General features: G+C 57.4%; 2 protein-coding genes across 3 annotated transcripts; one reads left to right on the top strand and one right to left on the bottom strand.

Annotated features, from left to right (window-relative positions):
• Positions 1–240: 240 nt before the first annotated feature.
• On the bottom strand, positions 241–14,476 carry SDF4 (stromal cell derived factor 4). 2 transcript variants are annotated; one of them, XM_055306276.1, is made up of 7 exons: positions 14,361–14,476; positions 11,001–11,353; positions 6,244–6,380; positions 5,833–5,946; positions 2,450–2,608; positions 1,915–2,090; positions 241–924 (listed from the first exon to the last, which is right to left on the bottom strand). In XM_055306276.1, the coding sequence occupies exons 2-7, from the start codon at positions 11,303–11,305 to the stop codon at positions 748–750; spliced, it is 1,068 nt and encodes a 355-aa protein (XP_055162251.1). In that variant the 5' UTR covers positions 11,306–11,353; positions 14,361–14,476; the 3' UTR covers positions 241–747. The 2 variants fall into 2 exon arrangements, with proteins under 2 accessions (XP_055162251.1, XP_055162250.1); XM_055306275.1 differs by having other exon boundaries at positions 14,357–14,473.
• Positions 14,477–14,639: 163 nt separating this feature from the next.
• Positions 14,640–18,559, top strand: B3GALT6 (beta-1,3-galactosyltransferase 6). The gene has a single exon (XM_055304609.1). The coding sequence runs from the start codon at positions 14,715–14,717 to the stop codon at positions 15,702–15,704; it is 990 nt and encodes a 329-aa protein (XP_055160584.1). The 5' UTR covers positions 14,640–14,714; the 3' UTR covers positions 15,705–18,559.
• The last annotated feature ends 6,504 nt before the right edge of the window (positions 18,560–25,063 follow it).

Below are 25,063 nucleotides of genomic sequence, written 5' to 3'. Positions count from 1 at the left end.
TCCACCCCAGCTCCTCCCAGGGGGTCTCACCCAGGTTCCAGGCTCCTGATTTTGAATCCGTAGCCCAGACCCTCAGCATCCTGTGAGAGCCCTTTCCCACGTACCTATGGGCCTCCCCATCACTAAACACATCCGGGGCCTGGTCCTTCCCGCACCTGCCCTGGCAGGAGCCTGACCAAACCCTCTGTTCTCACCAAACCACCCACCTCAAAAGCAGTAAGTGGAAGCCACCTAGCCACAAACGTTCAAAATCATTTTATGGGATTTTTTTTTCAACAAAAAAATGAAGCTAGGAGAAAAAAGCAACTGTAATTTAAAGTACATTAATGAGATTCTCCTCACAAGCGTTTGTGTTTTTGGAAACTAAACATTGTGGCGGCCCCTCCCCAGCACCCCGGGAAGGGGCAGGCACCCCCAGAGGCCGGCCAAGAGCTCTCAGCAGAGCTCATTCTAATACTATGATCACTTCTTGGTCTTCAAGGAAACGGCAGGAACTGCGTTACTCCCCACAGATATGGTGAGGCTGCGGCGCCTTGATGCAGTCAGTTCTCAGAAGTGAGCCGCACAGTCCTGTGGGACTCCATGCATGGAGGGTGGCCAGCCCACAACTGCACCTCGGGGATTTGGGCCCGTTCAAGCACATCTTCAGTAAGCCTGGAGCCACAGCTGTCGGGGCCACAGGAAGGGGGGCTTTTAGGAGGCGCCAGGGGGCCGAGGTGCGCAGGGCAGGTGGCAGGTAGGGTGGGCTCAGAACTCCTCGTGCACATTCCGGGCATAGTCCATCAGTTTGCTGCCCGTGAAGAACTCGCTGTACTTGAGGACCTCCTCAGGCTCTAGGTGGTGGTTCTGGTTCTCATCGGCGATGGCGATCATCTGCTTGGCCTCGTTTAGGGCATTATACTCGTTCATGGGGTCCATGTAGTCCTACAATGGTTCCAAGCACAGGGCCACTGCAGACCCTGGCTGCCACGGCCCTGCCCAGCTGCCCACGCCCTGAGTGTCCTCTTCACTACAGCGCCGCAGGTCCACACTCAGTGATGGGCCTGAGAGCCCCCAGGACAGACACCCTGCCCCACTGGATGCTCCCTCAGGGAACCAGCATCAGGGCCTGACCTCTGACCCTAAAACCAGCACAGAGAGCCGCTCCTTATGCAAAACACCCCACTGGCTGACAGTACAGAAGCAGCAAGGACAGATGAGCATGTTCTGGAAGGCAGACACCAGGCTGGAAGTGGCTCAGGGCCAGGCAGCCTTCACCTGTGTGGGCACCCACGACTTACCACCTCCACCTTTGTCAGGACACCTAACAGAAGGGAAGGGTTAGGGATAGGGAGGAGGGAAGCCCTGCCTTGAGTGGCCACCAGGGACCTGCCCACAGATCTACATGATACCCGGACACAGGCACAGACACGGACTCAACCAGCTGCGCCCGCCAGCTATCAACAGGGATCAGAGAATTCTGGTGTAAAGTGAATGAGTCATCCAGCAACGGGGAAAAACAAGCCCACACAGCACCTACACGACACCGGCGAAAACACTTCAGGGGAAGATGGTGGATTCCAACACCGCCGGTGGCCGGTTGAATGAAGTCCCAGCATTCAGCCAGCTGCCCATTGGGGAGCGGCTCCTTGGAGCCAAGAGGACCCAAGACATCCCAAGCACCTTGACCTGGAGGCATGTACAGTACCTGACTGGGCTGCCTGCTTTTCTGCTCAAATCTCATCTGAACAACAGAGGTGACCACACTGGCAGGTGGATCCCCTCCCCCACACACAGGGAGCCCACCTCCAAGTGCCCCCACAACCAACACTGCCTTCTCATCACCATAGCCCCTGCCTCGGGCACACCTGGAAGCCTGGGGACTTGGGCCCCACCTTGGGGGTGGGAGATGCCCCCCCAAGTGCCTGCGCTCACCTCCAGTTCCGCCATGGTCACGATCCCGTCATGGTTGGCGTCGATCAATTCCTCAAACTCTTTTTTTCGGTCTCTGACCCAACTGTCATCAATGTCCTGGCCCTGCTGATTCTCTACCGTGCCCACGGGCAGAGAGATGAACTCAGGCAGTGAGAGCTGCTTGTCACCGTCCTGGTCTGTAGGATAGGGGAGGGGATGCTCGGACCTCAAGTGGGCATGGGACCACCCAGGCCCATCCAGGGGAAGTCAACCAAACAGGTTCACTGCCAAATGTTCCATGTGTTAAATTTTAGCCTAAAGCAAAACACCTGATCCGCTCAGGAGCCTAGCGGAGGCCAGATGGTACAGGACAAAGCCTGACCATCCCTTACCGCTGTGTGGCCACACAGCCTCCAAACCCCCAGGGCCACCGCTGCCAGGACGACTGGCTGCAGGTGCACCATGGACCCCGCCGTCCAGCCCAGCCACCAGCAGGGAGGTGCCAACCCCCTCAGCCTCACCACCCCCTCAGGATGGGCCACAGGCCAGGCCTTACCCAGGTCCCGGACAATCTCTTTGACCATGAACTTGAGCATGCCACGGCTGTGCTCAGGGTGCAGAAACGACAGGAATTCATCCTCCGTCAGAAGCAGGTCTGAAGGGGGGTTGTCCGCCTGATACCAGCGATCCTTCAGGTTCTCTAGGACTTCCTGTGCTGGGAAAGGCCGACCTGTGAGGACCCAGAACCCAGGACACCTGCACGCACCTGAGCAGCTCTGAGATGTGCTGCCTGGATGGGCAAGGCTGGCCCAGGACACAGTGGTGCATGAGGCCAGGGGCTCAGCACCCCAAGGAGAGCTCAGCCCTCAGGAGGCACACAGTGCAGAACCCCCCAGACAGACACAAACCCTCCCAAGATGCAGACACAGATCCCACGAGGTACAGATGCAGAGGCTCGTGACACAAACCCCCCAAATATGGGTGCCGACCCCCCAACACACACCCCCAACACACACAGGCACAGACGCCCCCCTGCAGGCCCCACCCTCAGCTACTGCTGCTGCTGTTTGCTCCTCGGGAGAAATGGAAAGCACGATGTAGGCGGACCCGCCCCCGCCACGCACCCACAGGAACAAAGCGCGACCTTATTCCCTTCTATCTCTTTCACGTGCGCGTATACGGTGGGTAGGGCTCTGGAGGAAAACCCAGCTTCCAGGTATGACTCAAGCATCCCCCACAGCCTCTCACCACAGTCCTCCTTCTCCCTCCGTGGGAGGCCTAGAGCCCAGCCTGAAGCTCCACAGGCTCCATGACTGTCCCAGTCTTCCAAGAGAGCGGCGTAGGCCAGGCAAGCAGGAAGAGTTTGGGCGTGGAGATCTGTCTGGGCCCTCACTGCCATCACCAGGAGCCAGGCCATGGCTGCATCCCACACAGCACCCGTCATCTCAAGCCCCAGCACCTTCTATGACAGAAGATCCCGTGGTGACCTACTTTTAATGGCAAATACACCTGAAGAAAGGTGGGAGTGACGACATGTTCTCGCCTGCTCTGCGTTGGGACAAGAGGCGTGGGGACAGGTACAGAGTCTGTGAGCAGCTGTAACCCCTCAAGGACCTCACCATGAGGTCACTGGGGATTTAAGGGGTGCTGAACCCAACACCACAGCAGAGGTCAGACACACAAGCAGCGATGCCAGCAGCGCCAGAGGCTGGAGAGGCCTGGCACTGACCTGGGCAGGCCCCCGTGTACCTGGGGGGGGCGGATACCTGGGGATAGCAGCCCCCCAAGCCCACGTGCATGTGCCAAGCATCCCTGAGGAGACACGCTGCCACATGGGAACTCTTGAGCCTACCTCTCAGCCCCCACCTGTGCTCCCTGGCATCCCACACCCTCAACACTGCTCCTCACTTCTGATGTCCCTCACCTGCTCATCCCCTCCAAACTAAAGAAGGAACACGTGCTGAAATGAAAGAATTGACAGGCAAGCTTAGGCAGCAGAGCCCATGTCCCTGAAGGACAGGTCCTGACCCCAGACACACCTGAGGGAAAGGCGTTGCAGACAGACCAGATCCCAAGAGCAGGCGGGACAGGGGGCCGGCTCCCTGCACCCCAGCAGCCACCCAGACGCTGGTGTCAAATCACCAACACCGGCAGGAGGACAGAGCCCTCTCCTCCCCCCAGGGCCCGTAGAGGCCTCTAAATACCCTCTTCAGGGGACAGTGGAACCCCAGGACAAACCATGGAAACAAAACAGAAACAGACATGAAAAAGGCAAACTACCATTTCAAAAAAAATAATTGGGATCCCTGGGTGGCGCAGCAGTTTAGCACCTGCCTTTGGCCCAGGGCGCAATCCTGGAGACCCGGGATTGAGTCCCACGTCGGGGTCCCGGTGCATGGAGCCTGCTTCTCCCTCTGCCTATGTCTCTGCCTCTCTCTCTCTCTCTCTGTGTGACTATCATAAATAAATAAAAATTTAAAAAAAAATCACATCCAAGGTACATGCTTTAAAAAGAACAGAAATGAAATTCTGGATGGCGCCCCAGGAATGGGGAAAGGCCAGCCAGTGTCCATGGGTGTCCAGGAGCCTCCGTGCTGCTCAGGAAAAGGATCTGGTGCTGCTTAACCTGAGGCTCTTCTAAGTTACATATGCACCACGGTCAGATGAAGCAGGAAAAACAAACGTATGAGACACATGGACAGGGTGCCTGTAACAGGCAGCCCCCACAGGACAGCCCAAAGGCTGGGGGCTCAGACACCAACAGAAAAGGGAACTACAGACCAGCGTGTCTCATGCAAACATGCCCCACAAAAGATCAGCAAATTAAACCCAAAAACATGTAAGAAGAATTATAGACCATGACCAAGTGGGACTCATCCCAGGTACACAAGGCCAGTACCATCTCAACATCTGGAAATCAATTACCGTGATCATCACATCAACAGCTGAAGAAGAAAACTTGTATGATCAGATCAACAGACAAAAAATGACACAAAATCCAACAGCCATTCATGATCCAAACTCTCAGCAAACTAGGAACAGAGGAGGATTTTCTCCAGCAAAGAACACCTACAGAAAACCTGCAGCTCACATCAGTTTAATGGGGAGAAACTTAACACTTCCTCTGAGATCAGAAAAAGGAAAAGGTGCCCCATCACCAATGCTCTCCAGCATGGTCCTGAAGTCCCAGAAAATATGGTAAGAGGAGGAGGCAGGAGGTATACAGATTGGGAAGGAGGAAACAAACTGTGTTCGCTGATGTCACTGTCACCTGTAGAGAAATCTGAGAGAACTAACTAAAGTCCTAAAACCACTAAGCAATCATAGCAAGACCGCAGGACAGAGATTAGCACAAAAAGGCCAGTCACTTCCCTGCTTGCCAGCAAGGAAGGCAAAGAATCAGGTGAAGGATGAACAGGAAAATACAAACAGAAAGAAGGCATGACTGCCACCCAACAGAGGACAGAGGGGTCTGGGCCCCTAACCACAAACACTGGCACAGACAAGAGTGCCCACAGTCCCCCTGAAGACCCAGCAGCAGGAGACAGCCACAGCCCAGGGGCCGTAGCAGCAGCAGCCCTCACAGAGCAAGGGGGGGGGGGTGGGCACATGACAAACAGGGACCAAGTCATGGGTGCAAACATGCTGCAGAGAAACTTTCAAACACACATCACCAAGAGAAGACACGATAGGACAAGGATGGGATGCTGACTCACTGCGTGGAGGAAGAACAGGACGCAACAGGCAACACGCCAAAACTCGGCAGGGGCCCCAAACGGGATGCAGTGAGGGCTGTAAGGATCCTCCCCCCACCATCACGGACCCTGTCCTGGCCCACAGACCTCCCCAGCAAAAACCTATGGGAGGCCCCCTGCTGCCCCCATGGCCTGCCCGGCAAGAGGCCTCCCTCTAGGCATGCCACAGGGCCCAGGCACTCACTCTCCTCGTCGACTTTCAGCTCCTCCCCATTCTTTATCTTCTCCGCAATTTCTCGCTCATTGTGGCCTTTGCTCACCAAAAACTTCACCTTATACTCGTCCCAAGACACATGCCCTAGAAGATAAGACCGATCCAAAATGGACAGTTTTGGGAAAAAGTATGTGATTGTTTGCAGACACCTGCCAGTATCCCCAGGCTGCAGGCAAGTACAGAAGCACTGAAGTGGCCACAGCACACCCCAAAGCCAGGCCCGTGCCCCATACCCCCATCCTCACCTGCAGGGGATGCATGAGCCAGGGGTCTGTCTTGGGGCCAGCACAATCAAGCACTACGGCCTCACCTCCTCTGCCCCTACACACTGCCCTCCCCTGGCAGCCTCCAGCCCGTGGAGTCAGGATGAGGTCACCATACCATCGCCATCAGGGTCCACAGCGTGGAAGTGCACCTTGCTCTCCTCGATGGCCTCCTGGAAGTGCTCTGCCGTTTTCTCCATGATCCAGTGCTGCATCTCCTTGGCGCTGATCTTCCGGTCAGTATTCACATCAACCCTGTGGCCAGACAAGCAACATCAGACGAGGTCTCCAGAACCCGGGACCAAAGGATGGCCAACGGGACTCCACTGCCATGAACAGGGACACATTCTACCCAATAGTGATGCCAGAAGTGTCAGGGGACACTGAGGGTGGCAGGGAAGACTGGTGGTCTACTCTGTAGCAGCAGATCAGCACCACTTCCCCAGTAGTCTGGGGGCCACTGGGGGAGGACAGACTCGGCCCTTGCTCAAGACAGGCGGCATCGCCAACCCAAATCTACACACCCAGACACATGGGACCAGAGTTATGAAGCCAAAGCAGAGTCATGTTCCGTACGGGGGTACAGATGGCTAAATGGAGAAGCAAATACAGATGCAAGTGTGCGTACATGTGTGTGCATGCATCAGCACACACTCAGTGTATGAACTGGCTCATACACACCTGTGCAGACTAGTATGTGTATGCATGTGTTAACACACCTGTTCACACACATCTAGCCCTGCCCACCAGGAGGGCCCCAAGAAGCGACCCCAGCAGTAATGCACAGAACCAGTGCCCAGATCTGGGCTTCTACACACCGTCCTGCAATAAAAGAAGCCAGGGCTCCCTGGAGAGTTGCCCCCGGAGCACCTGGTAGTGCCAGCAAGTAAGGAAGTGCCCCCAAAACAAACAAATGGAAGGGCTTCCCATCGCCAAGTGGGAATAATGCGAGCGGCAGACCAGCACAGTGCTGGATCCTACCCAAAGTGTACAACAAATGTCCCGGAGTCCCGGCTGACAGAAGGAAACGAGTGATAAGTCAACGTACGGGGAGACAGAAATGCTCCCCACAGAAATCCAAATCATACGGTAGCTCCCCTCCCCACCCCGCTGGAGGGCAACTGTCTCACTGAGTGGCTCCCAAAGAAGACAGGAGGGACAGGGAGACACTTGGCAGACACCACCTGGACCAGGTGACCAGGCCAACGTGTCCCGAACTGTCCTACAGATGCCAACTACCCACTAACGGGATGTGACAAGAGGGCCACCTCACCTCTGGGGTGTTCTTTCCCAAACCCCAACCCCACTCTCAGCACCAGAAAGCACAGCAAACAAACCCCAAATGAGGGACCCCACAACTGTGCAGTCTTCCCCCAAAACTGTCAAGGTCATGAAAGAGTAAGAGAGAGACACCACCACATCCCAGAGGGGACAGAGGACCCGTGACACTCAGCATCCCTGTCCCCTGAATGGACAGGGACGATGGGGAACAGAGTGGAACCTGAAGGCTGGAGTGTGGGCAACAGGAATAGCCCTGCTGATTCTTAGTTTTGACAAATGCACTGTGGTTACCTACAGGTCAGTATAAGGGAGAACTGGCTGTCTTTGCCACTTTTCTGTAAATCTAATATTATTCCAAGATAAAAATCTTATTTAAGAAATATTGTGGTGGGGTGCCTGAGTAGATCAGTCAATTAAGCACTCGATTCCTGATTTCGGCTTAGGTCATGATTTCAGAGTCGTGGGATCGAGCACCATGTCAGGCTCTGTGCTCAGTGGAGAGATTCTCTCCCCCACTTCCCCTCATCACCCCCAAATGCATATGTGCAGGTGTCTGTGTTCTCTTTTTTTCTAATAAATAAATAAATTTTTTTTAATGTTGTGACAGGGGACCCCTGCATGGCTCAGCGGTTTGGCACCTGCCTTCAACCCAGGGTGTGGCCCCGGAGACCCGGGATCTAGTCCCGCGTCAGGCTCCCTGCATGAAGCCTGCTTCTCCCTCTGCCTGTGTCTCTGCCTCTCTCTCTCTCTCTCTCTCTCTCTGTGTGTGTGTCTCCAATGAATGAATGAATGAATGAATGTTGTAACAGGATTACATTCATCAAAACCAGGTCCTTGGGATCCCTGGGTGGTGCAGCGGTTTAGCGCCTGCCTTTGGCCCAGGGCGCGATCCCGGAGACCCGGGATCGAATCCCACGTCGGGCTCCCAGTGCATGGAGCCTGCTTCTCCCTCTGCCTATGTCTCTGCCTCTCTCTCTCTCTCTCTCTCTCTCTCTGTGTGACTATCATAAAAATTAAAAAAATAAATAAATAAATAAAATCTTTAAAAACAAAACAAACAAACAAACAAAAAAACCAGGTCCTTGAGACCACGTATAACTTGGGCAGGGGGCCAGTGAGGCAGCAGCTGACAAAAAGCCAGACGCCAGTCTTGGGCCATGCGGCCTCTTGAAGCAGGAGTGGCCATAGATGGAAGTCAGTGTGGAAACCACAGTGGCAAGTGCTGGTGAGTAGAGTGAGGTGCTCCCCACCTGTGACCCCGCAAAATAAGTGATGCATAACAAAAATACCTCCTGTGGACAGCCACAGCCACACACCTCAGAAAGACTGAAAAGCAAGCAGCTTGCAAGGCAACCCCCATCTTCCCGCTGGCAACTCGGCTTACTGGTCCCATTTTCTCCATTTCCAGGGGATGTGTTCTTAGCATTGCTACCCCTCTGAGCAAGCGCGCACCTTTCCACCTGCAGGGCCCCTGACTCCGTGCAGAGGGCAGCAGGTGCCCAGGAAGAAGAGGCCCAGGTGAGGTCTGGCATTAAGCCTGCTCCCTGCCTGCGCACAGACATCTGCACACCTGGACCTCAGAACCCTGACAGGTGTGAGATCCAGGTGGGGCTCCAGACACACCCCCAGCCCCCACAGTCCCAGGCTCATTGCTGAATTTTTGGCTCCCTGCTCTGTGCTCCGTCATGATAGCCAGCTATGTTCCAACCAGGCAAAGAATGAACCTTCAACATTGAAAACATAAGCATGGCAGGAAAACGCCCTGCCTCCCGACTGCACCCCCTGCTCCAGTGTCAGGTGCCTGCTCCTGGCGCAGAGTCTCTGGGCAGCATCCCACCCCCTTTGGATTCTGCCCCATTGCTGTCACCTGTCCAAGAGGCCCTGCCTGGTCTCTCGAGGCCCGGCCCTCTCATGGCCCCTTCCTCCCAGAGCCCTGGGCCCCCCAACACACAAAAGTGCCAAGGGCTCTAAGGCCCAGAAGCAGCCTGGGGAGAACATGCTGTTGGCTCAACAGCTGAGTTTGAGTCTGTCTGATGGGAAGATGTTCTAACAGACACGATATTCACAGGTTTGAGGTTCCACAGGTATCTTGGGGTCCAGGGTGAAGCCACCCTCTCCCAAGGAAGCCCAGGGCAGGTCCGGGTAGATGTCCTTGCCCAGTGTTTTTAGCCCAAAGGCTACCTGCAGGCACACAGCTGGCCCGTGGCCCAGTGAGTGGTGCAGACCACCCTCGGCACACTGCCGGATGGTGGCTCCCAGTGTGGGGAGGGATGCTCCCAACAGAGTCCTGGGGAGAGGCCAGGGACCTCGACGTTAGCCAGCCAAATCATGAACAGATTACCCAGTCTGGTGTCGGTCCAGCGCCCACCTGTCTCCCACTCGGTCTCGGCCAGCCCACCATCCACAGGCCTTCCAGCCACCCCCAGCTGGTGGGATCCACCTCTCTCGCCAATACCTATCCAGGGAAACCCCATCAGGGCATCGTGGAGACACAGAACAAGCACTGCAATCTTGCTGCCTTGTGTGGGTTTGCCTCCATCTGACAAAGAAGGAGCCACCTGCTACCTGGTGGCTTGGTCCCTAGTTTTCCTCTGCTCACAGAAAACAGAAGACTTCACTCCAGATAACAGTAAAACCTGGATGCTAGACGAGGCTTTAGCACATTTCATCAATGGCAGAGTCACCAGTTCCTCCAACTCAGCCCCAGAGGGGGCTGTCCAAGGAAGCATCACCCTTTCCCCCTAGAGCCTCCTAGTTGCTCCTCCTTTCTCCTGACCTCTGAACCCCACAGGCCCTGGTCTGGCCATGGTCCTCTCTCCAGATCTCTCACCTGGTGCCCAGACTTGGCCAAGGACACACTCACACTTGCTGGATGCTCCTCCTCAACTCCACTCGGTAACTGGTATACCCGACATCTCTGCTCTGCTTGTAGGAGCCTTGCACTCGCCCCACTCTCTCACCTCCACCTGCAGCTGCTTAGTCCTCTCCCACCTACCCAGTGGTAAAACCCACCACACCCCTCAACACACCCCAGCCTCTCCCAAGTTACTGCACTACCCAACTCAGCCCTGCTGCCCTCCTATCTGTTCTCCACCTCATTTCACCCTACCCTAGGAATAAACAGCACACAGCATATGCCGAGACTTTGTTCTCCACACACCAAGGAAGCAGGGCTCTCAATGCTCCCTTCCATAGATGAGGACGCTGAGGCTGACAGGCTCAGGGAACAGAGTCCAGGTCCAACTACCAAGGGCCTCCTCCCGGGCTCATGCCCTGGCCATGAAGCCCCTCTACTCTCTTGGAGGCTCCAAAGCCACCAGGCCCTGTGCCCTCTGGACGTGTGTCCCCAGCCTGTGTGACACCTGTGTGCACTCAGAGGGGCTCCTCTCAGTCTCCTTCCTGGAACCGAGAGCCACGAATCCTGGGTCCTGGAACGTGCCTGGACCACCAGTCACCAATACCCTGGGAGCCTGGGCCCCACCAGGCCTATGCTGGGCAGGGAGTCTCCTAAGGCTCAGGCCCCCTGAGATCTGTGGGCCTGCCCAGCCCCAGCACATGGCCTGTGTGAGCTGTGGCCCAGGCCCAGGTGCCTACTTAGAAAAGATGACCATCAGCTTCCGCCTGCTCCTCCGTGGCTCTGCATCCTCCTCAAACCCATCCATGTCCTTCCCCAGGAAGACCTCCTGGTGGAAGTCCTTGTTGAGGTGTCCATCCATCTCCAGCTTCACCCCATTCAGGTGATCCGGGGGTAGGATCTCAGGCTCGTCCTTGGTGCCTGCTCTCTCCCGAGCAGATGAGTGGTTGGCAGGCCGGGCAGACACATCCATCAAAAGGATGACCCCCAAGAGCCATAGGCAGTGAGGAGCCAGGCCACAGAGGGGAGCCTGCCTGAATGCCATGGCCACCCAGGTCCGGACTGTGAGATGGCCTGCAAGTGCGGCCAGGAGCTGGGGAGAGAGGAACAGGACAGGTCATTAGTGCGGCCTGGGTCACGACCTTCCCACCACCCCAGGTACTGTGAAAGGCCAACAGCCCACAGCTACCAGACCCCGGCATGCAATTAAAAGTCCACAAAGAGGATATGGCCAATGTTCAATGGAGCATCAGCAAATATTTCACTAAAGCAGTGCTTACTTTACAACACGATATAGAAATTCTTGGTTTATGGATCTATGCTAGACATACTACTTTTTCATTTTCCAAATATGCTGGAGAAGCATCTTATCTCTCTCTCTTACTCAGATCTAAGTTGCCCCACCTCAAGGGCCACTCAGCACCACTAAACCTACCCCTTTTCAGTGCCCACAGCGGCTATTCCCAAAACAGTCTTTCTCCATCCCTCCTGGTATTGAGACTGACCCCAGAGTCATGGTAACCCACTCTCCAAATCCCAACTCAGCATTTGGGAGCTCTGTCCCTTTGGCTCAGTCACCTGACCTCCCCAGCCTCGGTTTCTACCATGAAACAGGAAGCCCCCTACCCACCCCAGTCTGAGGCACTGTGAGGACAGGGCCTGGTGCCAGCAAATGCCCAAACCACCCAGCAGGGCACCAGCCCCTCCCTACCTTCCCATCTCAATGACCTGCAGGTGTGCACACACATACGCAGCAAGTACACACTTGTACACAAACACGAGCATACACACACACACACACACACACACACACACACAGCCCTGCTCGTGTTCACACAGGACCAAGAAGACCTGTCATCCTCGGTATGCCTGGGCCTGGCAATGAGGAATCAAGGCCACTCTTCGGTCTACTTCCCCACAGTAAGGATCCCAGGGCCACAAGTACTCATTCCCAGCACTTGGCCATTCCAGCCTCCTCCCATACCTGGCTCCTTCCACTTACCTGCTTTCCCTTCCAGGCTCCTCCAGATTCCCTTCTGGAATGACCTAGAACTCCCTTCTGGCTGGCACCAGAACATGGCCCAGCTGCCTGCTCAGCGTCTAGCTCAGCTTCTCACAGACCTTCACTCTCCACACTTCCCAAAAGAACAGCAGTTCCTTCTGGCCCTTTATTTAACCTGTCCTCATAGTCTGTCCACCTGGCAAACACCTGGTGGTCCCCTCGGGCACAGCTGAGGCCCTGCCCTCCTCTGGCAGTCTTTGCAGGGAGGAGCAGCAAAGGGAAACCCAGTAGCGCCCAGGGCCCAGGGCTGGTGGCCCTGGAGGCACCCACAGCAGGCCAGGGTGCCACCTGCAGCCAAGTTGGGGCATGGCAGGAAGCACAGGACCTTCTACCTGGCCAAGCAGATGTCTATGCTGGCCAGCAGCACAGCCACCACAGCACAGCCTGAGGGCACACTGTGCAGGACACGAGCTCCACTGGCTGGTACGGCAACACGAGCAGATGCCACCACTTGCTTACTTGATGCTTCCTTTCAAATGTTCCTACTCCTGAATGGCACTATCCACCTGTCAGCTGATACCTTTATATGCTAGTCCTGTCAACCTGAGCACCACCTGGGCCCCACTCTCTGAACTTGTCTCATTCCTGTGAGGGGATAGCAGACACCCCTCTCTCCAGGTCTGGGGGGCCTGCAATGTCTTCAGAAGCACGCAGGCTGGCCGGCTGCCCCAGGGTGTTCTCTGTGACAGGACTGCCCCTGAGTCACATCCACTGGAGCGCCACACCTCCTGCCCCTCATCATCCAAGCAGCAGTCACGCTGTCCACACAGCTAAACGAACATGTACAGGAGTTTCTACCACAGTGCACACACATGTTCCTGAAAACATCCATGTTCTGCAAAAGCCACAATAAAAAACACAGGGCCTGTGGGAACAACATGGGGTACATGTCTCAAGACCAGCAGAGCCCTACATAAACAAACCCTGAGGAATCCAGTAAGTGGTGTTCACCCACTGTACCTCGCCCACTCGCTGTGGGCGAGGCACCCACAGCTCCAACCAGCAGCTTGGGATCTGGGGGATTATGCTGAGTGGAGACGCCAGCAGGGCCCAGGAGGACATGCAGCCTGTCACAAGCCTGCGGTCACTAGGGTCCGGTGCTGGCCTTCCTTTCCTGCTCCTGCCTGCTGGAAAAGTGCTGTGCACACCAAGATAACCGCCCCTGACACTAATACAGCCCTCTCTGAACAGTGGCCATAAAAACACGTATCGGGTCCAGGCAGACTGTACTTTGCTCCCGGAAAGAACAAACTCCATTCCTTCCTTATCTTCAAGGGCAGAACACTAGTTCTGCAGATAAAGTAACCTCAAAATAACCAAACGGATATCAGGAGGCCAAGTGAGACTTTGTCTTCTTCCTTCAGAGGTTCCTTAGCAGGAAAGTAGCAGCGTGGCTGAGGATGCCATCAGGTGCTGGGTTCCTCACCCTCTGCCAGCCCTGCACCCCTGACCCTCAGGCCCCCACCCCCGATCCCGACACCTGACCCCCTGACCCGGACCCCCCAACACCTGACCCCCACCCCGACCCCCTGATCCCGACACCCCAAGGCTGGGATTTCAAAGCGCAGGGAATCCCCATCCTCTAGAAGCGACATGAATAGGGAAGGCAACACCCCCCAGGGCTCCCAGCTTCGGCGGACGCGACATTTCTCGGCCGCCCTGGGGTGTCCGTTCCGGCGAACCTCAATCTCTCGCGGTTAAAAGCGCAAACGCTTCACCTAAACACCCCGTCACCGGTCTCGGGAGTCGCGTAGAGAAGGTCGGTAACAACTGACACTGGCCGACCCGGAAGCCAGGGTCTTCACACGCACAATTTCAAATCTTCACCAAGTCCCACCAGTTAGGGCAGCGAGGTCGCCTCGCCGGTAAACACCGGGGTCCCCCCGGCTCCCTTGCCAACCGGTCATCGTCAGCCTGTTTCCCGGAGGCAGCCGTCGCTGAGAGCAGAGATGACATGAGCCCAGGATCCAGCGACCCGAGGGTGCGTCCGCAGGCCTCCCGCCGCCCCCTCCCCGCCCCGGGGCCCTCACTCACCGACCTCCCTTCCCTCGCTCAGGATCCACCGAGCGGGACCCGAGCGCCCGTGACGCCTCTAACCGGACTCGCCTAGGCCGCGGCCATCTTTCTTCCGGGAAGAGGCGGACCAAGAACGGCGCGCGTGGGCACTAGCCCAGCGCGACGACGCTGGTGCCGCCATCTTTTCTCCGGGCGGAAGTGACCACGCGGCCCCTCCCAAGGGCAACCAACGAGCAGGGTGCGCGTCCCCACGTGACGGGTGGGCACGTGACCGGCAGCGCCTGGCCCTTCGCCTCCGCCGCGGGTGGAAGCGACCTGGGCGCCGGCTTCGGGTCCTCCGGGGCGCCTCTCGCGCGCGCGCGCGCGCGCGCCCGCCATGAAGCTGCTGCGGCGCGCGTGGCGGCACCGGACAGCGCTGGGCCTGGGTGGCCTGGCGCTCTGCGGCGCCGGGCTGCTCTACTTGGCCCGCTGCGCCGCGGACGGCCCCCGCCCGCCGCCCGGCCGCAGCCCCCCGCCCGCCAGGCCCGCGCGGGCCACCGCCTTCCTGGCGGTGCTGGTGGCCAGCGCGCCCCGGGCGGCGGAGCGGCGCAGCGTGGTCCGCGGCACGTGGCTGGCGGCGGGGCGGCGCGGCGGCCCGGGCGACGTGTGGGCGCGCTTCGCGGTGGGCACGGGCGGCCTGGGCGCCGAGGAGCGCCGGGCCCTGGAGCGCGAGCAGGCACGGCACGGGGACCTGCTGCTGCTGCCGGCGCTGCGCGACGCCTACGAGAACCTCACGGCCAAGGTGCTGGCCATGCTGGCCTGGCTGGACGAGCACGTGGCCTTCGAGTTCGTTCTCAAGGCCGACGACGATTCGTTCGCGCGGCTGGACGCGCTGCTGGCCGAGCTGCGAGCCCGCGAGCCCGCGCGTCGCCGCCGCCTCTACTGGGGCTTCTTCTCGGGCCGCGGCCGCGTGAAGCCCGGAGGCCGCTGGCGTGAAGCCGCCTGGCAGCTCTGTGACTACTACCTGCCCTACGCGCTGGGCGGCGGCTACGTGCTCTCGGCCGACCTGGTGCACTACCTGCGCCTCAGCCGGGAGTACCTGCGCGCCTGGCACAGCGAGGACGTGTCCCTGGGCGCCTGGCTGGCACCGGTGGACGTCCAGCGCGAGCACGACCCGCGCTTCGACACTGAGTACAAGTCCCGCGGCTGCAGCAACCAGTACCTGGTGACGCATAAGCAGAGCCTGGAGGACATGCTGGAGAAGCACCAGATGCTGACACGCGAGGGCCGCCTGTGCAAGCAGGAGGTGCAGCTGCGCCTCTCATATGTGTACGACTGGTCCGCGCCTCCGTCACAGTGCTGCCAGAGGAAGGAGGGCATCCCCTGAGCTGCCCAGCATCCGGCGCTGGAGGGAGGCCGGGACAGATGCCTCAGGCGGGGTTCTGGGCAGCAGCTGCTGAGGGGGCCTCCCACTGGCCCTACAGGTTCCCGATGGTCACCCAGGATGAGTCCAGCCCTTCGGGGGACGGGGTGTATTTGGCGACCGGTGGGGTTTTCAGGCAGATGCTGAGTGGCAGTGGACAGCTTGTAGGGCCCGGCTCCAGTGGGTGCCTGGGGCTGTGCATCCCAGTGGTCACTATAGGGCTTGCCAGGGCAGCACATAATATCCAGGGAGAGATGTCTTGTCCCTGGAGTTCAGCCAGCATGGGCCTACACTGGGAAGATGCCCACCTCTTGAGTGTAAGGGCAGGCAGAGGAGGCTGCAGCCCCTCCCCGGTCTGGGCGTGTGCTGCCTTCTCCCAGGGTAGAGGAAGGCAGCCAGAGGCTGGGTCCTCCAGGCACTTGCAGAGCCTGACCCCAAAGAAAGAATCCAGACTTGTTCAGGGGTGGGCACTAGGTCACAGCCTGCATCCTGCATTGACCGTCCATCTAGGAGATCGCCACTTTGGAGCTGTGGCTGCAGGGAACTGATCTTCTGGCCCTTGCATGCTGCGACTTGACTGTGTTGTGTTCCAGTGGCTTTTCTCAAAATCACTGTAGATTTATTGGGTTAGGTTACCTTACCTTTTATGTTCCACGTTGGTGTCATTTGTCGCGTGGCAATCCAAGAGTTAACTGTGTGTGATTTTAATTAGCTTCAATGGTATTTTGGTCTGTGTTGCTTTAGAGTGAATTCGTGATAAATGTAATTCAGTGCTAGCCTGTGACTTATAAATACTGTAAATTTGTGTAGATAAGAGATTAAGTTAGGAATGTGGACCTCAGTATTTTTTAAATTATTTAAGGGAAGACTTTTCTATCAGAATTTGGACTTTGTGGATTAATCTGTTTTTACAGCTTGAGTCATAGACCTGTTGCTGCCTGTGTGTTTAAATGTGGAAGAATTCTAAAACTGTCCATTTCTCTTCTCAGTTTACACAAAAGTCAGTCCTTGTCTCTTTCTGAAAAGACTTTCCTTTTAAGGCTTCCTCACGGCCATGCAGGGGCAAGTATTTCTCACACACACATCTGTTATTGTAGACTCTGGGCTCAAGTTCCAGAAATCTGAACCCTTGGAAGCATCGGTGAGGTTTCCCACGTTCTGTCTTAAGAAAACAGGCTCTGCCAACTGGCGCATCCCTTTGGAGACAGCACTCTCCCTGCCGATCTTCTCTCATACCCTAACAGATCCCAGAAGATCAGAGTTTCTTTTTTCCCCATTAAATGTGAAAAGTGAGTGCTGTGGTCATCACAAAAGTAAAATAAACAGACTCCAGCATAGCCGTGAGCCCTTTTCTCAGTCCTGCAGTGTTCGATGCTGACGCACGTTCTTATTCTGGAACCTGGCTTGGGTTTGCTGTCCAGGTCACCCGGCCATGCCACCAGCATCTGCAGTCCTTCGAGGCAATACAGTCTGGTGGTGCAAATCCCTGACTTGCCTTTTTTCACTGCCATTCTTTCGTGTTCTTAGGCCATGGATTTTTTTTTTTAAAGATTTATTTATTTATGACAGACATAGAGAAAGAGGCAGAGACACAGGCAGAGGGAGAAGCAGGCTCCATGCCGGGAGCCCGATGTAGGACTCGATCCCAGGACTCCAGGACCACGCCCTGGGCCAAAGGCAGGCGCCAAACCGCCAAGCCGCCCAGGGATCCCCTAGGCCATGGATTTTAAAAGCAGTTGTCTTGTTTTGCTTGCGCCACCATGACAAAACCCCACAGACAAGGCTCACAGTTCCTCACAGTTCTGGAGATAGCAGTCAGATCAGAGTGCTAGCTAGCAAGGTACAGTTCTGGGGAGGGTCCTCTTCCTGCTGTGGTAGCCACTTTCTCACCATGTCCTTAGGATGAGAGAGAGCCAGAGCAAGCTTTCTGGTGTCTTAACAAGAACACTAATCCCAGCAGAGGGCCCACCCTCATGACCTCAGCCAACACCAGCTCCAGTTACTATTATATTGGGGGTTAAAGCTTTAGTCTAAATTTTGGGGGACACAGTCCAAGCAGAAGGTTTGGGTTATTTTTGTTTAAAGGTAGAAGAATATCCAGAATTTGAAGTCTTGGGCTAGAAGGAAGGGGGGATGGTCTTGTGGTCACAATTCTCCTGCTATTAGAAGGTAGAACTGGGCCAGAGAGGTCCCATGACCCATGGGACCCCATCATGTCCTGTGATGTGACAAAATTCTAATTATAAGGTGACAGTGAGCCTTCTGATTGGCTGCCTCGAGGCAGGTCTGACTGCCCCATAAACACATTGTTTACAAGGCAAGGATTCATGAGAGGGTCCAGGTTTGGAGACACGGGTGAGCAGAAGGGGACCCTGCCAACTGAACAACAGGTTCTCAAGGAATGCTGAGAACAGTGGGACACCTGGACGTCTGCCTGAACCTTTGGATGGTTGAAGGGGATGGCATGTGTACATCTCCATCTTTCAAACAAGGAGACTGCTGGCATAGACCAGACAGCTTCTGGGGCCTGAGTTCCAATGACAGAGCCAGTTCTGAGCCAAAGGCTGGACCTCGAGACCCCTGCCCAGCATCTGCGGTCCTGCTGTAGCTTCTGGGTTTCTCCAGAGTGGACCCCATGGAAAGTATGGCACCAATGTCCAAGAACTCCTCATAAAAAAATCTAGGCATGTCTCTTTGGAGGAGGGGGTCCTGGAGCTTTAGCACTCAATTGAATCACATGGAAATGCTAATGTGCATTCCCATTCACAAAAATGGGAACTTTGTATTCAACCTAAGTCATTAAATTTCCAAACAGAACAGACCAGGCAGTGGGCTGACTGCATATCATCAGCACATTGTGATATCAGTGTTCAGACCACATGGAGCTGACAGCCAGTGGCCCCTTCCTAGAGTGACCCTCTGCTGTCACCTTATCTGTTGTCACGGGGCCTTCGGATAGAGCCTGCCCTCCTGCGGTCCAACTGGTGGACTTCAGGTCAGGGTGCCCCTCCCCATCCACTGAGGCACCCCACTTGGGCTCCACACCATCTGGACATGTGTGCCCTGTGGACCAGAGGCTGAGCCAAGGCTCTCTGTGAGCCCAGCACTGTCCAGGAGGTGGGGATTGAGACCACCGAACGGGTTTTTATGGGGGATTGAGGATGCAGGACGGCTGACTGCTCCCAGCCAAGCCAGTATCCTTCTCTTAGTTGCCATCAGAGCCCACTGGCAGGGCATTGAGGCCAGACAGGGCAGGGGGCATCCAGAACCCCCTCAGGTGGTGCGCCCCTCCTCGCGCAGGGTTCTGGTCCTGCCCCTCCCTCCCCCAAGACCAACATGGAGAGCAGGTGTCTGGAGAGAGAACATGGGCCGTCAGAGGACCGGGATCACGTGCTGGCGCCTGCATTCAGTCCTGGCTACAGCCCCTTCACATTCCCAAGAATGGAGGAAAAGACGGGGCCTAGACCCTGCGTGCTGTGGCCAAGGTCCCATGGCTAGAAAATGGGAGAAACTGGAGAAACATTGGCAGTAACAGGATGAATCTATGAAGAATCTTGTCAAGAAAGAAAAGCCTATCCCAAAAGATTGCCTACCGGGTACTTCCATTTCCAATGATATTCTTGGACGGTCACGGTTATAGACATGGAGGACAGATGAGCACTGCCAGGGGTCAAGGAGGGGAGGTGGGAGGGAGACAGAGGTGGCTCTCCTGGGGGTGGAACTGCCCGGCATCTGGCTTGAATGTCAACATCCTGCTTGTGATATTGTCCAGTAGTTTTACAAGAAAGACTCTACCTTAAGGAGAGACAGGGTGAAGGGCACAGCAGCTCCCTGTATTATTTGTCATGAGTACATTGCATTTGGAATCATCTCAACATTTAAAATTTAATACAGAAATACATATTACATCACTAATTCTAATACAAAAGAGAGGAATGTGAGACCCAAAAGACTCTGGAGAAGGCAGTGCCCTCTTGGGTGGATGGGCACCAGGAAGGGACTGCAGTCACGTGGGGGAGAGAAGCGTGGCTCCCAGAGATGAGCCATGAACCGTGTGGCCAATGGGAGTTGGTGCTGTAACCCACCATCTGCCCTGTTTCCCTGGATCTCAGCCAAGAGCCCCCATCCCCTCTCCTGCCCCCTCATACCCCCCAAAAGCCTGGGCCCACCTGGTGTGGCAGAGTTGGCAAGAGCTGGGAAGGATAGGGGACATGGGAGGGATTGATGGGGATGAGGGCTGCAGTGTGGGGAGCCCACCCTGGACCCACACGTAGCAACAGGGCTTCCCAGCCCCCACCTGACCTGGGCATCTTGGTCCCCATGGTGAGACCATTGCCTCTCACTGTCAGGAGCCAAGGGAGCATATGGCTATTGGCCACAGATAGGCCCACTCATGACCTCAGAGGAATCGGAGAGAACCCCACGTTCCACGGCCCTGGACAGCAGGTCGTGCAGTGAAGACTGAATTACCGCCCACTTGCTCCCTGGTGCTTGCACTCAGGTCCCAGAAGCTTGAAGAGAGGCTTGGCTTGTTTTCGCTCCTGCTAAGTATGCTCTGGGTTGAGCTATGCCTCTGTCCTGCCCTGAGTCCAGGGAGCAGGCACCACGACCTGGCCTCTTGAGGGGCCACAGTCCAGGCCCTGTGGGTCTCCTTGTTCCTAAGACCCCGATGGTCCTCCAACTCTCGGTCCTGCCCAGGGGTTGCCCCTTCCAGCCCCCACCCAAGGGACCTTCCCCACAGCCTCCCTCGGTAACTAAAATCATCCCTCCACTTGTCCCCTGGCCTCTATGGGCACCCACTGCCCCTTCCTTGGGGCCAGGGTGGGCTTACTGCCCACCTCCCCACACACACCTGCTCCCACTCATTCCCAACACTCCTCCATTCCAGACCCATTCCCAGCCTCCCCAGCCCCCATGCCTCCTGTGGATGAGGCAATTGGCTCCCTATCCCTCCCATTCCCCCCTTTCAGGAGCCCCAACGCTATCCCCCATGGCCACACTGCAGCCAGGTGACCCTACCCCCTGCACTGACCACTTCAGAGATGACTGTCCTCTGCTGGGACACCTTCAGGAGTGCCAGGAGCTGCCACCCCTTCCTGCCTTACTGTGGGGTCCCAGAAGAGGTTGTGCAGTGGGTGGGGTTGCCTCAGGAGTGGTAGCAGGTGAGGGGATGGAGGAGACGGACAGCCTCAGGCCTTCGGTGCATCTGCAATGACATGGAGGTTCCGGTACCCTGCTCTGCCCAGGGGCCAATGGGCATCCGTGCAGTGCAGCTGCTCCAAGCTCCAGGCCTCCCCGCACCCCAGAGGGACTCAGAACAGGACATGGAAAGTGAGGAAAATGTGCGAGGTTAGGACAGAGCACCAGGGCCAGGGGATTCTGTTCTGGGAGGTCCCAGGGATTGGGATGCCAGCCTCAGCTGCCCAAGTCAGAAGACGGGACAGAGGTGTGGCCCCCAATCTGAGCTCCCACAGGTGCCAAGGGGTCCATCCAGCCCCATCCAACTGGTGGGGTCCTGGAGAGAGTACCAAGCCTCAGAGGGGGAATCAGCCTCTGCAGACGCCCAGAGTGGGGCTGGCATGGCTCCTGCCCCTTTCCCCTCAACACAGACTTGAAGGCTACACCTGGCTGCCTTGGGAGTAGGGGTGTGTGTGAAGGGTGACACAGGAAGTGATGAGAGTCAAGAGTCTCTACAGAGGGGTCTCCACTTGAGCGTAGAAATGAAAGCCACCCCAGAGCACACCCCCACCCTAGGAAGGGGACATAGTAGCTGGATAGGCAGCCAGAACCAGAATCCGGGAGGACTGGGCAGGTGGGTTTGGTGGGGGAAGCCAAAAGCAGCAACAGCAGCTTGGCTGGCCCCTCAGCAGGGCCCTCCCACACTCCTGTGGCCACCTGCAAACGTGGTGCCCTGTCATCCCCTGGCCCCAGGTCCCTGCACTTCCCTTGCGCATGGCCCCAGAGCCCCTCCCGCTGGGCAGCAGGCTCCACCAAGCAGAGCTCATCTGGTTGTGGCGCTGGGTGATGCTCAAGGCTAGGGAGGGGCCAGGGCCCCAGAGTGGCCTGAACAGGACACTTCTCTGTCCACTGGATGGAGCTGGACCATGGGCTGCTCCATCCTCCAGAGTAAACACCACAGGCAATGGCCAGAACTCTGCAAGGACACTCACCCAGATCCCGCCTCCCACTGACCCATGGCCTGACCCAGCCTGGTGACCCGAGGAGAAGGAAATCCAAGCCCTGCCCCCTCCTCCCAGGGTGTCTGAGGATGTCAATGGCCCAGCCCCCAAGAGGCCCCCGCACCCTGACACAGGCGCCCACTTGATCTTGCAAAGAGAGTGATGGATGGTTGGCCAGAACCAGACTGAAGCCCAAAACAGCACGTCACCGTGTCAGGCCCTCCAGCCACATACCTAGAGAGGCCCCACCCTGTCCCTCTGGTCCCAGGGGAGGGATCAGACAACCCCCCAGTAAAGGCCCGGTAGTGCCCCTGGGGTCTGGACTGGTGTATTCTGCTCTGAGGGACCCCTGCGGCCAGGGCCCGGCATGGGTGGCAGGGGTCCAGGCCTATGGCAAGGGGCTGGGCAGCAGGCAAGATGCTTTACTTAAGTAATGGAGTTTTGTTTGGCCCTCTGACACCCTTCCTGTTCACTCCTGTTCTCGCTGCCACCCCCACACATACCCAGCTTCCAACTGAGCAGCCTGGAAGGGCCGCAAGAGCAGGTGGGGGTCCCTCCTACCCTCGAAGCCGCCCCAGGTGTGTGTGTGTGACATGCCGGCTGTTGCAAAACTGAAGTTATCACACCAGAGGAACCCATGAGTCATTGCCCTGAAGCAGGGGCTGCACCCCAAACCCTCCCAAACAAAGGCCTTTTGTCCCCAAGCAGCGCCCCCCCCCCCCCGCCCAGCCCCAGGCCAGACCCGCTTGTGCACACCATCAGACTCGCAAGCGAGCAGACTTACTGGTGGCAGCAGCAGGCACAGGCTTGGGCCAGGGGTGTGTTCTCGACACCCAGACATGCTGCCGTGACCCAGCTGCAGGGTCTGGGCCCTGGGACACCCTGGGATGCTGAAGGCCTCAGCTCTTGGGTCAGCTCAGGTGCCCCAGGCTAGAGCCCCAGCACCTGGCTGACCTGGGGTAGTACCCTGAACTCATGGAGAACCAGAGGGTACACCGGCCAAGACCAATCAGTGAGCAAGACCCCAGGTATGCAGCACCCCGCACCCCTTCCCCAGTCCCAGTCAGGAGATCAGTGCTCTGTGTGCAGAAGAGCGACCTCAGGGGAGTTAAGGCTCCCTGCTGCCCCCCCGTGAGCTTCTGCCACAGGATGGTGTACTGGGAGCTTCTCCTTGGGGGTGAGGAACTCAGAGTTCCAGCCACCAGGTCCTGGACACCTGTCCTGTGTTTGCTCCCAAGGATCCTGGCAATTCTTGCTAAACAAAGAAAGTTCTGGTCCCAGGGCAGAGACAGAGGAGACACAGAGACTCAACCCATGCATGTCACACAGAGACACTCAGGGACACTGCAGCCCCACCACTCCAGGTCAGAGACACTGTCACAGCCACCAGGACAACGGGTCGGTAGAGGGAGCCTGGGTACATGCAGATCCAAGAAGAGAAATACACAGGCTTCCAGGCCAAGTCTCAGTCCCTGGCCCAGGTCACAGGAGTCAGGATGTCTGGTGTGCAGGGAGGAACCTGACTGGGGATAGGGAGCCAGCCCCAGAACAGCCCCCATACCAGCCCTAGGCCCACACTGAGGGAGCAAAGTCAGACCCAGAGCTGGGCCCTGGCCACAAAGGGCCAGCCTGCCTGGCCACAGGCTATCATCCACATGTCTTGCAGGTACCCCAGGGCCCAGGCTGGGGAGGGATGGGCTTCTGCAAGCCTCACCCCTGCGCTGTCCCATCCCTTAGCCCCGCAGAGAGTCATGGGAAGAGGGGACAGGCAACATTCCTGCTCACAGCCAGGAGCCCCCACCCTGCCCCTCTAGGTTCGTGCCATGCACCTGGGGTGTGGCCTGGCTCCTAAGCTAGCGGTTGCTCCTGGACCCCCAGGGAGGACTTTCCAGCTGTCCTGACACCCACATTCCTGTCCGCATTCAAACCAGATGGCACGCCAAGGGTCTGGAAGGGCTGGGCTGTGACCCAACATCAAGATGCCCCCCGCCCCAGTTTCCCAAGGCCCCAAGACCAGAGCTGTGGCAGTGCAGGGCCAGAGGATACTGGGGCACACCCCTTCCCAGGAGCCCCCAACCCGCACAGCTGGCCCTGAGCCCTGCCTAGCCAGCCCCAGAGTCAGAGGGAGATTCTGAGATGTGAGCCCTAGAAGAGGTCAGTGAGGTCAGCCCATTGCTTCCTGCTGCTCCCGGGCAGGGCTTGGGTCAAGGGTCACCCCAAGGTCATACGGAGCTGTGGGCCCACTCTGGCTCTGCCACCCCGAAGCCCAGCTATAAAACCAGAGAGGCCAGGCCTGGAGAAGAACCCCATCTCCCAGACTCTCGTACCCCTTGAATCATCTCCACAAATATCCAGGGCCCCGTAGGGGCTCCAGATACCTCCCTAGGCCTCAGGGAGCTTGGGGTGGGGGCCAGAGCAGCCAGCTCCCACTGAAGCAGGCCCCAGAGCCAGCGATGTCTCCATTGGACAGAGGCTGTCTTTGCTTTCACCTACGGGCCTATACCTGGGCTCTGGAAAGCCCTGCCCCGGCCCCTCGCTCACACGGGGCTGGGGGGGTGCAGGGGTTAGTCTGACTTGTGTCCTGGGGGACCGGGTTGAGCCTGGGGCCTGAGCCCTGGACCCCCACCAGCTCACAACCCTGGACACTATACAGTAGCCCCCACGGCCCATCCCAACCCCCCATAATTTCACTCCCACCCCCTCAGCGATAGAAGCTCAGTGGGTCACAGAGCATTCCAGGGGGATTAGGTCTACGTGGTAATGGGGACCTCTGACTAGGGAGGTGAGAACAGGGAGACCAGACAGACCTGGAGGCAGGCGTAGTCGGGCGCCAGGACGAGCCCTGGCCACATGCCCACGGTGGGCTTCCCAGGGCTGGCCTGCTCCATCCTTCTTGTCCCAGCCTCTCATCTGTCATCTCCTGTCACTCTCTGTGGGCCCTGGGCCCCATCCCTGGGTCTGGGTCTCCATCTCTGTCATCACAGCCCCCACAGCAGGTCTGGATCTAGTGAGACCTGCCCCCTCCTGGGCCTGACCAGGTAGGGGACTGGCTGGTGTTGAAGGACTGCAGGGAGCCCTCGGGCACAGCTAAGAATCTGCTGGGTGCTGGCCATCATGTCTCAGCATTCCCGCCCCCCGTACCCT

Source organism: Nyctereutes procyonoides, unplaced genomic scaffold (assembly GCF_905146905.1).
Source record: "Nyctereutes procyonoides isolate TBG_1078 unplaced genomic scaffold, NYPRO_anot_genome, whole genome shotgun sequence".
Taxonomy (NCBI): domain Eukaryota; kingdom Metazoa; phylum Chordata; class Mammalia; order Carnivora; family Canidae; genus Nyctereutes; species Nyctereutes procyonoides.
Note: the sequence above shows the minus strand (reverse complement) of the source record. Positions and strands in the feature narration are given on the sequence as shown.